The sequence below is a fragment of the Pararge aegeria genome, chromosome 8 (assembly GCF_905163445.1).
Source record: "Pararge aegeria chromosome 8, ilParAegt1.1, whole genome shotgun sequence".
NCBI classification, from domain to species: domain Eukaryota; kingdom Metazoa; phylum Arthropoda; class Insecta; order Lepidoptera; family Nymphalidae; genus Pararge; species Pararge aegeria.
In genome coordinates this window covers 7099255-7114531 of record NC_053187.1, presented here as the reverse complement: position 1 = coordinate 7114531, position 15277 = coordinate 7099255, and the positions used below count along the sequence as shown (strand labels likewise).

The 15277-nt window shown below is 35.0% G+C and overlaps 1 protein-coding gene across 1 annotated transcript in view; it reads right to left on the bottom strand.

Moving 5' to 3' along the window:
* Positions 1–3743: 3743 nt before the first annotated feature.
* Positions 3744–15277, bottom strand: part of LOC120625985 — a 69736-nt gene continuing 58202 nt past the window's right edge. The window contains exons 25-29 of the mRNA XM_039893267.1: positions 15236–15240; positions 9569–9624; positions 9351–9484; positions 9019–9267; positions 3744–4154 (exon numbers count right to left, since the gene is read on the bottom strand). Coding sequence (XP_039749201.1) covers positions 3744–4154; positions 9019–9267; positions 9351–9484; positions 9569–9624; positions 15236–15240 — 855 coding nt within the window. The remainder of the gene's footprint in view (positions 4155–9018; positions 9268–9350; positions 9485–9568; positions 9625–15235; positions 15241–15277) is intronic.

Here is a 15277-nt window from a genome sequence, read left to right as displayed (position 1 = left end):
TAAAATAAAAATTTAAGGGAGCTCTCATACAAGAGACGTGAGTTTTTGGCTCGATATTGATAACAGTTACGCAAGCGTATTTCAAGAAATACTAACCGCATATTTACTTATATATAATACACTTTAAAAACAAATGAAAATAAAACGAATTTTTAAGGCAGGCTCCCATCCAGACATATTTTTTTGCCGTTTTTAAAGATGTGCAAAACCTCGCACTCATTGACTCGCACTTGGCTGGTTTTTTTATTTATATTTCGTCTCACTCAATTATGATTAATGTTTTTGATGCTGCACTTTGTATAATAAATAAATGGCAATGCATTTGTCACCAAATGTATCTGTGCACTTTCTGGAGAATGAGAGTTTGCCTGAAAAACTAAGTGGCTTATATATTTGACAGAAGCAGGCGTTACTTTGCTGAATTCCGTGATATATTATGAAAATTAAGCTTAATTTGCTATACTCCGCGAAAGGCAGGAGAAGCTGTGTTATTTATAATTTCTTCAATTCTTATAAACAGATCTTCGGAAATGTTCGGATCTTCTTGGCACGTTTCGCTTCGGCTCATATTTATAACGTGGCACATGGTTTTGTGTTATTAGCCAAAGCATTCAACTAATCTTTTGCATCCATCCAGTTAAACAAACAACAGCTGGTACAGGTTTTTAAATCAAGGTAGATTGAAAATTAGTCAAATGAGAAAAAAAAGTCTTATACTTCTTACAGGAGCACTGATTTATGTACGAAGTGCCCATTACTTAAGTAATATGCTTTATGAAAGTGATAAAATATTTACATAACGTTCCTTTCAGCAGGCGATGGAGGGAGCTATGTTAGGAGTATCTCTACGTGATCAAATCAGAAATGAGGAGATCCGTAGAAGAAATAGAGTTACCGACATAGATCAGCGAGTCGCGAAGCTGAAGTGGCAATGGCGGGGCACATAGCTTAGAGAGCCGATGGACTGTGGGGTCTTAAGGTGCTGGAATGGTGACCCCGCACCGGTAAACGCAGCGTAAGTCTGCCCCCAACGAGGTGGACAGATGACATCAGGCGAGTCGCTGAGAGCCGCTGGAGGCAAGCGGCCCAGGACCGTGTATTGTGAAACTCCCTACAAAAGACCTATGTCCAGCAGTGGACGTCAATTGGTTGAGGTGATGATGATGTTGACGGTTCCTTTAAAATGCTAGAACTAATTCGAGTGCATAAATACTGAACTCAAAAAATAAAACGCATAATAATGAGGAATGGCGGAGAAATCAGTATTAACATTGATGTTATATGATATTATCGTAACGGAGTTTAACATTAAAAAAAAGTTGAAAACCTTCGCCATTTTTGGAGGTTAGTTAAAAGTTACTCATTGCTTAAAAATTGGTATCAAGACCTTTTGCGACCTTTCCGTTGAACATGTGTTATATTTTTTTGCCAAGTATTTAAAGATCATATAAATATATGTCCTTACCACAGAATTGAGAACATACTAGAAAACTTGTACACGACTAATATTGAAGCATCAAAAACCACTCCACTTTAGAGTTGTTTCTCGAACAAACGGTTACTCACTTCATACTAATTAACTGTTGAAAGTAATGACTTCACATGTAGTGTTCTAAACGTTTACCATAAAATGGGAAAATTAGAAAAAGTTTGTGAGCTAACAATATTCCGAGCGGGTGTAAAGTGAGACGTGGGCGTTTTTGGACACAATGCACTACATACAATAATGAGGATTCTGTTTGTTCTTAATTATGTGGTCGTTACATATAAAATCGGTGTTTTGTCGTAATGTACACTTTGATCTCAAATATATCCTCTTTGGTAAGGAATTCCATTTTCAAAGTTATACTGCTATTTAGTCATGATTCCATTAAATAAACTAAATAAAAACTCTATGCTGTAGTACTATATCATACTCATAAGACAATATCAAAATATATAGTATCTACAATATGTTTTCTGATTTGCTGTGTGGTGACAATAGATCAGAATATAGTTTTCACAAACTCACCTCAAAAAAATAATAATTCAACAAACACAAAGAAAACCTCGTATTATAATACTAAGTGGTAGAGTACAAAGTTGGCCTTATCACTAAGTGATCTATTAAAGGCAACCCGAGCGTGCGAAGCCGATATAAAGTTGGTAAGTGGATAATGAAGTTAAAAAAAAAATGTTTGACTACTATTCAAAAAGGTTTTAATAAGTTACGTGTGGTAGTCATCTAAAAACGTATTATTAATTGACACCTGTTCTTCGCATGTGGATATAATATCTTAGCGCTGGCTATTAACGCAATAATCAAATTAGAAATAATGCAACCTTCAAAGTTCCTTCCTTCCTTCTTTGTAAAAGAAATATATTTTATTAGAAGCCTTTGTATCCCGGTTCAAGTTTGTTCCAGACTGCAATCTCACTTGGTGGTACGTAATGATGCAGTCAAAGATGCTCGCAGCATAACCTGTTAGAAGTATGGCAGTTATATTAAACCCCATACCTTTGCTCGTTTTCCACGCGGCATCAAACCTTGGCTTGGCTACACGTCCTTGTAGGTAGGGTGGTAACTAGCCAAGACGGAAGGCTTCTACCAAACTGAACCAGATAAAATTTACCCCTCACCACAGCGTTCACCTCACCGTCAGTGAGGTCGATAAAAGCTATAACTTCTTGAAGGTTGCTTTAGTTTAGCAGCTGATACTAAATTTATTTCGCAAACCTTTATTCTTTCTAATTTAAACTGGTCCAGTAATTATTGCGTTAAGAGCCAGAGCTAAGATATTATGCCCACATGCAAAAAAACAGGTGTCAATTAATAATGCTTTGTTTTGTGTCACTTAAAATCAGAGCGACGGCAACAAACTGGTTATGATATTAAGTCGAATATATTACCTAACTAATCGTTTTATGTCGGTATTAAAAGTTGATACACTTAGATCTAAGTATAGATATGAATACAATTTCAATGGCTTAAATATTTTTTTCAATGAAAAATTATATGTCTTTGTATTATTGGCACGTTAGTATACTTCTGCTAATTCTTCTGCTAATTAGGAAAGCTTATTTATCATCATCATTATTAACAACCCTTTACCGGCCCACTACAGAACTACAGAGCACGGATCTCCTCTCAGAGTCAGAACGGTTTAGGCCATAGTCACCCAAGCTGGCACAGTGTGGTGTAATAGACTTCACATGCCCCTGAGAACGTTACGGAGAACTTTCAGGCATGCAGGTTTCCTCACGATGTTTTCCGTCATCGTTAAAGCAAGTAATATTTAATTGCTTAAGTTAAAAACGCACAAACTCGTAACTCCGAAAAGTTACAAGTTAGAGTTGCGTGCCGGGGATCGAACTCGGTCATCCCGAAGGGAAAGCCGATGCCTTACCCACTAGACTATCACCGCTTAGCCATTAATGTGTAAACCTTATTTTAAAAGAACTGACGGTGAGACTTTGTACTCATTTAACTGATGCAATTGTTTGTAGATTGTTGGAATCAAACTTAAAATAAATGCATCAAATGGTAGTAATTTTCATTTTTTAAATAAGTAGGTATTCGGCATTGGAATATCAGTACGGTTATATTTAGCAGGATATTTTTAAGGTATACAAATCTTAGTAAAACAATAATTTAAAAGACTTTTGCTGTATTTAAATCAGTTTTAAATAACTTAAGCACTTACAACAATCAACAAACAGGATTTCACACAAATAAATATTAACATTAGTGACTGTCAAATAGATTAATGGTGGGCAAGGACATGAGTGGGGGCAGGAGCGGCGTGCGCGTTGGGAGCAGAGTTGCTGACCACCGCGTTGAAACCATTGTGTTCATCAGCTGTGTACTGCACTCTGCGCACGGAACCGTCGGCTTCGACAAGAGAGTACTCGCCATGTACGACGTCACCGTCGCGGCTTTCATGTTGGGACTTGTTGTCACCGGTGTGACCGTCAGCTACGGAGTAGGAGAAGTCGTACTGTGGGTGAGCATATTCCTCTTGCTGTGTAGCCACAATTCTGGGAGCAGCGTAGTGCGCTACGGGAGCGGCGTAGTGAGCGGGAGCTGCGTAGGCGACTGGGGCAGCACGGTAGGCAACTGGGGAAGATTGGTATGCGACAGGGGCAGCACGGTAGGCGACTGGGACTGCTTGGGGCTGGTCGTGACGTACGATGTTTTGAGAAGAAACCGCAGCAGCTGATGAGTAGTGAGGTTGGGCTATGAGGCCTGCGGAGGCAACAGCCACTACGGCGGTCAAAATCAAAGTCTGAAATAAACAAGTTTTCGTTTAGTTATACAACTAGTGTTATTAAAAAAGGTAATGTTATGGCAATGGTTTAACTATAGTATTTTTTTTTATATAAATATTATTATTATAATTTAAGTATTTTGTTACTTACCTTAGCAAACATGTTGTTCTGTGTTGACTGTACAACTGATGTTCTGCTTAAAACAAAAGCAGCTTATATAGTTAAGTAAGTGGTGTGATAAGGTCAACAAGGTCAGTAAGTATATCTAGATTTTGGTAGTATCTCAATAAAACCTACTTTCTCTCGCATTTTGAATTGTACTTGCGGTCAATAAGTCACTTTATATTTTGTGAACTGGTTTTAATATAATGAAATAACAACATTCAAACTTTACAGAAAACTATTATGGCATAGCGACACGAATAAGAGCTATCAAGAGCATTTTTTTGTCGGATTTATGTTCAGACTCATTTGATCTTATTCAGAAATCTGGATAAAGCAGTCTATTGAACATCTCTTCTAATCTGTCTCAGTGGGGTGGTTCAATCCCCGAAACTAATACTAGTTCCCACAAGTAGTGGAACGCTCCTATTGGACTAGATGAGACCAAATTAAGACTAAAACTTTACTTCCTCACTATATTATCAATATAAAAGTGACCAATCAATTTCATTTTCATATCAAATATTTTCATTCATATTGAGTTATTTGATGCGTAAAAAACGCGGACGTAGAACGCGGTTAACAGTTAGTAGGTTATAAGCTCGAACCGAGAATTGAATCCGAGATCTTTCGCACTACAATATCTGGCTGTCTTCGAATTTACTCTGAAGTCAAATCGTTTTTTTCTGAATAATAAATGTATACTTTTATTTGTGTATATTCTAACGAGAAAAGATTTGTTTATATGTTTGTTTTTTATTTAATATCGAAATACTTTTAAAGCGTTGAATTAATTTTTATAACTTTTTTACCATTAGAAAGCTATATTTTATTTCAGTAATAATAAAATTTCAGCCTGAAATGCCAATCAAAAAAAAAAACGTTTGCGATATGTTTTTTCCGTGTGCGTTGTCTAAATGGCCAGTCATACAGATATACCATGATTGTTAGGGTTATTTATTAATTAAAGATTATTTACTGTAAACTTCTACTGTAAATGTTTAAATGTATAAAATAACATAATCAAGATCCTAGTATAACTAGAGAATTGTTATTTCCGGATGTTAATTATGAATGTTATTATTATAAATACTGTTAAGGGTAGATTTGTAATATTTGTTTATTCAACAATTATTTAAAATAGACTAAATGAATAATTATATTAATATTAAGTAAATTGTATAAGATTTAACATGGATTGCGAGTTCGTTTCCGGTTCGCGCATTTTTGCTAAATATCACGTGATCAACAACAATTTAGGAGGGGACAAAGATGGCGCCTCGGGGGCCATTCTACGAAAATTTGGGCATTCGAACGCGAACGTTCAACGAAGTGGCAACTTGTGTTAAATTAGTGTCGAGTGATAAATTAAAATAGAAGTGTAAAACTAATAAGGAAAATAAAAGTCAATAAATAATAAGAAAGTTGTTTGAACTCTTGGCCGTTGCCAATATGATGTACAAAAATACTGAGCTTTAGTGGATTTCAATGCAGTAGGTACGTGGAATCTGTGTCTAATAAAAAAACAACTACTTTTTATATATTTAGGCTTAAAATATTAATCCTTACAATAAAGATTATTGTTCCGAAGTTTATTATTTAAACAATGTTAAGTAGATAAACCTCATCCTTTATAGCATGTTTGTCTGCAGAGTAGGTATTTAATATATAAAATGTATTTAATCAGATTCTAATAAAGTTTAAGTGGAGTCCAACTGGACGATAAATGGTTAAGAATGGAATTAAATTTGCTATACTCCGCGTAAAGCAGGAAAATCTGTAGTCTGTACGAAGAAAAGTAACGCCTAATTCTATCCACCACTAATTTAGTACTGTGTGGCTTTAAAGATGCATGTATAATGTAACACGTGGGCTATTTCGCACGTGGTAGACTGTAATTCGGCCTTCACAGCACGTGGCTTGTAAAATCTTATTTAATAAGTGATGAATGATCACATTCAAGTTTTCCGACTTTAAGAAGGCGACTTTGTTGTAATATTCATATTAAATATATAAATAACTAGCTGTTGCCCGTGACTTCGTCTGCGTTCGTTTTTGTTTTTTGATGTGGCATTAAATTTTGTTGTAGTTCTGAAAAAAATTAAAATTCGGTATTCTTATAACAAAAAACTAGTGTAGTTTTTAAAAAGTTATTTTTTTATTCACATAATAAACAATATCTAAAAAGAACTGTCTAATCAGTCTCAGCTCCTCCTATCACTTACAAAGAATAGTGATCGTTAAAGGAAGTATCGAAATCGCATTATTAGTTGATTCATATGCTAAAGTTAACGAAGAACATTTATGACAACTTTAAATTAGTCCTAGCACTGAGGGCCTCATAAATGTGGCAGCACTTTATGTATTTAGGATAGCTAAGCCTTCAATGACGGGTTTGCTGCCGTTCGCTGAGGAGTTCTGTCCTCTATCTCTAATCACATTCATCAGATCTACACGAAATTTGGGCAAAATTAAACAGATATTATAACCTCTAAAGTACAAAAGTAATTATTTAAATCGGTAATCATTTGACGGCGTTATGGTGTAAAATCGTCAATCACTTTCGTCCCCGCTCCCAAAAGAACTGAGCTTAATTTTGGCATAAAAATTATATCCTACATTACTTCTAATACCTTCAGGAATATGTGTACAAAGTTTCGTGATGATCGGTTCAGTAGTTTTTGCGTAAAAGCGTAACAAATAAACTTACATTCACATTTATAACATTAGTAGGGATAGGGATAGTAAAGTTATATCTACCATATCCATTAAACAGATGTTTACTTACAGAAGTAAACATCTGTTGAATGGTTTCTAATGTCGCTTATGCATCTTTTATTATTTTTTTATTATTAATTTTATAATATTATAATTATGAATCCTATTCCTAAAAATATCAATTAAGTTTAAATTTGTACGTTATTTAAAAAAGCTTGCACGGCTAGCTAAATGTATTTATTTTCTAAGGGCTCTGTAATATCATGCAGTCAAGTCTTCTATGTTTATTACACTTATTCAATATAATGTATCCAGAAATAATAAATGTTCGGTACGTTAAAAAAAACCTTTGTTTTTATAAGATGAGTCAGAGTTTATATATTACTAGACGTTTCCTCGCGACTTCGTCCGCGTATTATTTTACGTAGACGACCGACTGGCGCAGTGGGCAGCGACCCTGCTTTCTGCGTCCAAGGCCGTGGGTTCGGTTCCCACAACTGGAAAATGTTTGTGTGATGAGCATTAAGTGTTTTTCAGTGTCTGGGTGTTTATATGTATTTTCTAAATATTTATGTATATATAATTCATAAAAATATTCATCAGTCATCTTAGTACCCATTACACAAGCTACGCTTACTTTGGGGCTAGGTGGCGATGTGTGTATTGTCGTAGTATATTTATTTATATTTATTTATTTATTTTGTTTTCAAAACATATTATAAGTAGTTTATGCTGGTAAAAATAATCGGGTCTGTTTTTTAAAGATAACTTTAATTTAGTGTTTCTTTAAAAATATTTTTGTTTAGGTGTAGTTCTTCACTTTTTTAAACTCGCGATAACTTTTACAATGAATTTCTGATTGTGATGAATTGAAAAGCATTTTGCTACCTTGGAGGATAAAACTATTTATTTGAATAAGAATCAACACTGCGATACTAATTGCGTCCTAACTATGATAGTTACTTTAATCATGTTATACATACTCGTAATTATGATGTATCATGAATAGTTTTTTCAGCGCACGCCAAGCAGGCCCAATTATGCTACTTTAGGTTACATTATGGGAGCGGTGATAGCGCAGTGGGTAGGAGCTCGACTTCACTTTCGGGGGGTTACGACAACGGTTACTTACGAGTTCGAATCCTAGCACGCATCTGAAACTTTTGTACGCCTCATAAGCGAAGCGTTGTGGTTGTTCGATAACGAGTGAAATACTTCACTTATCGAGTTGGTTTTTTTTATAGCCTTCAGTATTTTGAGGAATAGAAGCCTGTTTCTTTTCACGGTATAATTAGATGTTGTTTAATTATTATTTACAAATGATCTCAATTTTATTGTAATGAATGAGATTATAAGGTGTGCACTTTTAGATTTTTCAACTAAATTTCTAGTTATGTGCGTTTCAAGGGAAGGAAAACATCGTGAAGAAACCTGTATGCCTGAGAGTTTTACATAATGCTCTCAAGAAAGGTATGTGGAGGCCACCAATCCGCACTGGGCCAGCGTGATGGACTACGGCCTTAACCCTTTCTCATTGTAGAAGGAGACCCGTGCACTGTAGTGGACAATATTGCAATTTTCTTAATTTTTGGGCCAATTTTGTTTCGTAATAGTTTAGCTTTCTTTTGTCTAAGAAATGATTGAAATCGGTTCTGTACTTATATCGGTTCGGGACCTATTGGGTACATACAAACAAACTAACCGACAACCAAAAAAAACTTTTCTATATAGTATTAGTATAGATAAGAAGAATAATAAGGCGGAATAGATTTAGATATATTTTTTTAATATAAATTAATTTAACTACTTAAAGAGGACCGTCTCATTGATCAAAAATCATTAAGACCCAAATAGAGTAATCAGTGTTGGTTAATTTTAATGGTGAGCTACAATATGCGCTGGAGCGTGAGCAATTACGGGTGCAGGTGCGGCGTGAACTGAGGGTGCGGAGCGGTGGACTACGGCGTTGAAGCCGCTGTGTGCGTCGGCGGAGTACTCGACTCTGCGTACGGAACCGTCGGCCTCGACCAGAGAGTACTCGCCATGTACGACGTCACCGTCGCGGCTCTCGTGCTGGGACTTGTTGTCGCCGGTGTGACCGTCAGCTACGGAGTAGGAGAAGTCGTAGCTGGGGTGAGCCTGTAAATAAAATTTCAAATTAATATCCCAGCTTTAACTTCACAAACTGACTTATTTTTCAACAACTAATAGAAAAATCTTACGTCATAGGGTTCTGGCTGGTGAGCGGCGATGATACCGTGGGCGGGAGCGGCGTGTACGATGGGAGCAGCGTGGATAAGAGGAGCAGAGTGGGAAATGGCAACACGTGCTGGTGCAGCGTATGCGAGAGGGGCAGAAGCGATGCCGATAGAGCCGTAGCCTTGGTTGTGACGCACAATGTTTTGGGATGAGACGGCACCGTGGCCGGAGTAACGAGGTGCGGCGTAGGCCACAGGAGCGGCGGCGTATGAGACAGGTGCGGCTACGGCAATAGCTCTGTGTCCTTCATCGTGACGTACAATATTTTGTGAAGAAACAGCACCGTGACCAGTGTGGGCAGGAGAGGAGTAGGAAATTGGTGAAGAGTAGGCCAGGGTAGCGGCAGGGGCGTAGTTGGCTACTGGCAAAAGCCCAGCAGATGCTACCGCCAACACAGCGCTGAGTGCAAGAATCTGTAATATAAGCACCACTCTAATAAAAATCATAATATTTTCAAATGAATTTTAATTCAACTTTTAATGAACGTTAGTATTAGTATCTCTCTCTGACTTCAAAAAAAAAAATGTTTAATCTTGACTCACTTTGCAAAACATGTTGTAAAAGTAGTTGTTCGACTGATATATTATTTGTGCAACAAGCCCCTTTTATACTACCTACCCAGTTGATTATTATACATTCCAAGGTCAAAATCCCAATGATTTAATTTACTTCGCAATCTTATATCTATATTTGAAATCTGGTTCCACCTTCCATTTTTCAAAAAGACATTTTATTTTGAGACATTTTTGTAATCTTTTTTTATATTAATCTAAGTATATAAATTATTTGCTTTTCGTTAGTCTCACTTAAACTCGAGAACGGCTGGACTAATTTAACTGCTTTAGTCTTGAAATATTCGTTGAATTCTAGTTTAAACGCTAAAAATTGGAATTGGATGGAACTGCAAGGAAAATACTATAGCCGACCATTTGTTTTCCCATAAATATGTTTTCAAATCCAAAATTCATTTATTTCAGTAGGCTAAAATAAGCACTTTTAAAACGTCAAGTTTGACAGCTCATAATTAATGAAAATAATAATCACAAGGATTTACAATCAATGTAATCCCATAAATATAAATTATATAGCTATTGAAAAACTGCCATTTGTCCGGCAACTCCCATTAATTCGATGGATTAATTTTCTACTAGTCGCGATAAAAAACACTGTACAGTAAACAGTACTGTACAGCAATATTTTGTTGCAAATTAATAATTTTACTTAGCTGAAACAGTTTAATCGAAATTATTTTAATCTTAACTTAGGGGCGTTTCTGGACGAATCGCTCTACATACATGACTTTACGCTCGTTTGTTATTCCAAACGTAACGAATAACAATAGTGTGTACTTTTCGCTTTTACTGTATCCTATGAATGTTATCCTAATTAATATTATAAATGCGAATGTTAGATTGTTTGCTTGTGATGGACTTCTTAACGACTTAAAAGATCACCATGATTTAGTTTCATATTTGTTGGTTTCAAGGGTGCTTAAAAAAATAACTTTTTCATGAAGGCTATTTTTCATCCAGAAAAGTATAATAAATTATAGAATGATTGGGCAAACAACTTTTAGAAAATGACAGTTGACTACCCGAATTTGAAATACAAATGAAGAAAGAAAAACCAACAAAGCCACTTTTATAGTATTGGTGGGTGGGTTTCTTGAGACAAAAATATCCTTTGTATTATTCCAAGATAAAAAATACGTACGTACCTAAGTACCAAATTTCATGAAAATCCGTTCAATTTCGAATGAGCAAGAGTACAATGACACTTTAGGACTATTATATACGAACCGTACATTTTTCTGCGTTAGTAAGTAATTTTTGGATGAGAATGAAGCAAAAACTGCGCAAAATACCTATGCAAACGATACGAAAAAACATGCCACCCAAAATTTTTCTTAAACTTTGCACAAGCTCTGAAATAGGGTTTAATAATATAAAATAAAAAATTGTCAAAGTCAAAGTCAAAGTCAAAAATATCTTTATTCAAGTAGGCCCACAGGTGGCACTTTTGATGCGTACATAAAAATTACACGGTAGTGAGATGATGGCGATAACCACATTCGTAAACTTAAAACTAAAGCTACGAGGGTTCCAAACGCGTCCCGGTCTAAGAAGAAGCCCACAACAAACTTAGCCGGGTGTTTTTATTTTTTTTTGTTATCGCCATCTCACAATGTCATTTTAAATTATTAGAAGAGCAACCTGGTTAGAGCAATAATTTACACCCAAGCTTTTTTATCGTTTACGTAGTCCTTTATACTATAATAGGACTTTTCTATAAGCTTACGTTTAATACAAACTTTGAACTTTTTAAGAGACATCTCCAAGATGTCAATTGGTAGTTTATTGTAGAATTGTATGCAATTTCCTTTAAACGAATTATGAATTTTATGTAACCTAGTATACTGCACTGTAAGTTTATTCTTACTTCTAATGTTTAAATTATTGCAGTCACATTTTTTCTTAAATTTAGAAATGTTTTTATGGACGTACATTAAATTTTCAAATATGTACTGACTATACACTGTCATTATTTTAAAATCTTTAAATTTATCTCTCAATGACTCTCTCGGACCCATTTTGTAGATAGAACGAACAGCCCTCTTCTGCAGCACGAAAATAGTGCTAATATCAGCAGCATTACCCCAAAGTAAAATTCCATATGACATAATGCTGTGAAAGTAACTAAAATATACCAGTCTAGCAGTTTCTACGTCGGTCATATGGCGTATCTTCTTTACCGCATAGGCAGCAGAACTAAGCCTGTTCGATAAATTATTTACATGAGGGCCCCATTGAAGTTTAGAATCTAACGTTATTCCTAGAAAAACTGTCGTATCCTCCAGTTTCAGTTCCTCATTATTAAGTAGTACAGTGGTTTTCACGTGTTTAACATTAGGTAAAGTGAATTTTATACACTTGGTTTTTTTTCCGTTAAGAACCAAATTATTAGCTTCAAACCACTGTACCACTTTAGCGAGAGAGTTGTTTACGTCGTCAAAAGCTAGTTCACGTCGATTTATTTTAAAAGTCAGTGATGTATCATCGGCAAACAGAACTACCCCGTGTTTATCCTTGGCAAGGTAAGGAAGGTCATTAATGTAAATAAGGAACAGAAATGGTCCTAATATAGACCCCTGTGGGACACCTATTTTCATAACTGATCCATTAGACCGTTTTCCATTCACGTCGACTTTCTGAATTCTATCGCGTAGATAGTTACTCATTAAGTCTAGAGCTACACCCTGAATTCCATAGTGGTGTAGTTTCCTAACTAACGTTTCGTGTTGAACACAATCAAACGCCTTAGATAAGTCACAGAACACACCAAGTGCATCACGTGACTCCTCCCAGGCTTCAAATATGTTTTGTATTAGCTCAACACCTGCGTCGATTGTTGAGCGACCCCGTGTGAAACCAAATTGCTTAATATGAAGTAAATTATACTTATGAAAATGGTAAAGTAATTGATTTAAAATGAGTTTTTCAAAGATTTTACTGAAAGTGGGTAGTACGGATACTGGTCTAAAGTTAGTGGGGTCAGAAGTACTACCCGATTTAAACAATGGAACTATTTTACTAAGTTTCATTAAGTCAGGAAACACACCACAATCTATACAATTATTAAATATTAAGGCTAAATCGGGTGCAACAATATCAATTAATGATTTGACAACGTTTACGGAAATGCCCCACAGATCATTTGTTTTTTTATTAATTAATAATTTAAAGGCTTTAATAACGTCAGAGCCACTAACATGCGTGAATTTAAAAGAATGGTTACACTCAGGCACATTTTCCTTTAATAGAGAGAGAGCCATATCTGGTGAAGAGTTTAATGATTCTGTTGTGGAGACGGGAATGTTGGTAAAGAAGGTTTCAAAAGCAGTAGCCACCTCGAAATCTGTTGTTAAGGCTTTATTATCTACATTAAGTTTAAAGTTAATATTTCGTGGTGTTACTCTTCCCGTCTCCTCATTAATTATGTTCCAAGTAGTTTTGATTGCATTGCTGCTATTTTTAATTTTATTTTTGATGTATCGCGTCTTTTCTAAGTGGCAAGCGCGTTTAAAATTCTTGGAAAACAATTTAACATAATCCCCAAACTTATCACCAGTGTTAAATTGACGTTCAGCATACAATTCGTACAGCTTTTGCCTATTTTTATGAAGTTCAACTGTCGCCCACTCACTAAAATTTAATGTGTCAGTAATCACAACCGACTTACTAGTAAATATAGAATGAAATAGTCTATTAAAGGTATTGAAAAAGGAGCTGTACATTGCATTTGGAGTCGCCCCTGAGGGTAGGAATGGGAGGTCATTTACTAGGCTATATCTCATTTTCTCTATGCGGTTGGATGTTACAGGAACAAATGTTATTTTACGTTTAGAAACATTTTTCTTCACATTTTCAAATTGAATAATTTGACCACAATGATCAGAGTCTAATTTACTAATAATATTTTTGCTTATAGGAATTATATTTGTAAAGATGTTATCCAAACAGGTGGCGCTAGTAGCAGTTATTCTTGTGGGCTCCATGAACATATTTGATAGATTGTAAGTTTTAAATAAATTCAATAACTTGATACTTAAAGAGTTATTTTCTAAAATGTTTACATTAAAATCTCCGCATATTATTAACTTTTTATTACACTTTGATATTTTAAATAACACTTCATCCATTACCTTTTCAAAAAGTTCAAAGTTTGACAAGGGTGGCCTATAAACAGTAACAATTATAAATTGCTCTAGTTCAACCGAGGCTAGCTCTATTGTCCGTTCAACAGAAAGGCTAACAATATCGTTTCTGTTTTTAAATTTTAAATTTTTATTTAATAAAATTAAAGAGCCTCCATGAATCGCTGTAACCCTGGTGAACGAACTACCAACCTGGTGGTTACCAAAATTAAACAAATATTCATGGGTTTTCAACCAGTGCTCAGTTATACATAAAATGCTAATGTTAAAATCATTTAAAAATAATTCAATCTCTAAGTCTTTTCCTCTAATACATTGAATATTTTGGTGAACCAAGTTGATATAATTAGAATTAGATTTTTGGTTTAATAGTACATTGTGCAACCCCTTACTATAATTTTTTTCATATATGCCTGAGGGAGACTCAGTTGTCTGCTTTTCTAAGCAAGAGAAAGCCTCTGTTGTCTCACTAGTTTAAACTAAAATGACTTGGAATAATTTCCAAGGTTTTCATGTCAAAACTATTACACTGCTCAATAAAAGCAGCTGGTTTAGCCAAGTTCTTGGCTGTTATGGTAAAAAAATACGATAGCGAAACAGCTATCTGTTGTTTAAAATAGTGTGATAGGTAATATCTATCTCGGTACAAATTATAAGTAGGATTAGCACATTTGCTAAAGTCTATAACATGAAATTTCTTATTATATGTACATAAATTGTACAAAGTCATATTTAAATTATACCTAATAGTATTTTCTTGGTGTGGCAAGTTATGAAAATAAGGAAATGTGTATAATACAATACTATTTACATTTAATGTATTTAAAGAATCAATAAGTTTAATCAGCTCAGGTTTGTTAACATTCCCTCTATTTCCCATTATGATAATTAAATTAGTTTTACAGTCAAACATATTCCTATTTCTACAAATTGCAGCTACAATAGCTTTTAAATTTGAGTTGGGTAAACAGTAGTTCAAAACTGTGTGTCCATTCAACTGAGAGTTAAGATATAAGCCCATGTTACATCCAATTTCATCGCTGTACATAATTGTTTTTATTGAACTGCTACTATGAGCATTTGCTTCAATAAAGGAATTATTATTAATATTTATGTTTTGTGATTTTGAGTTACTTAACCTGACACACACCTTTCTCACATTAGAGGGTGATGACA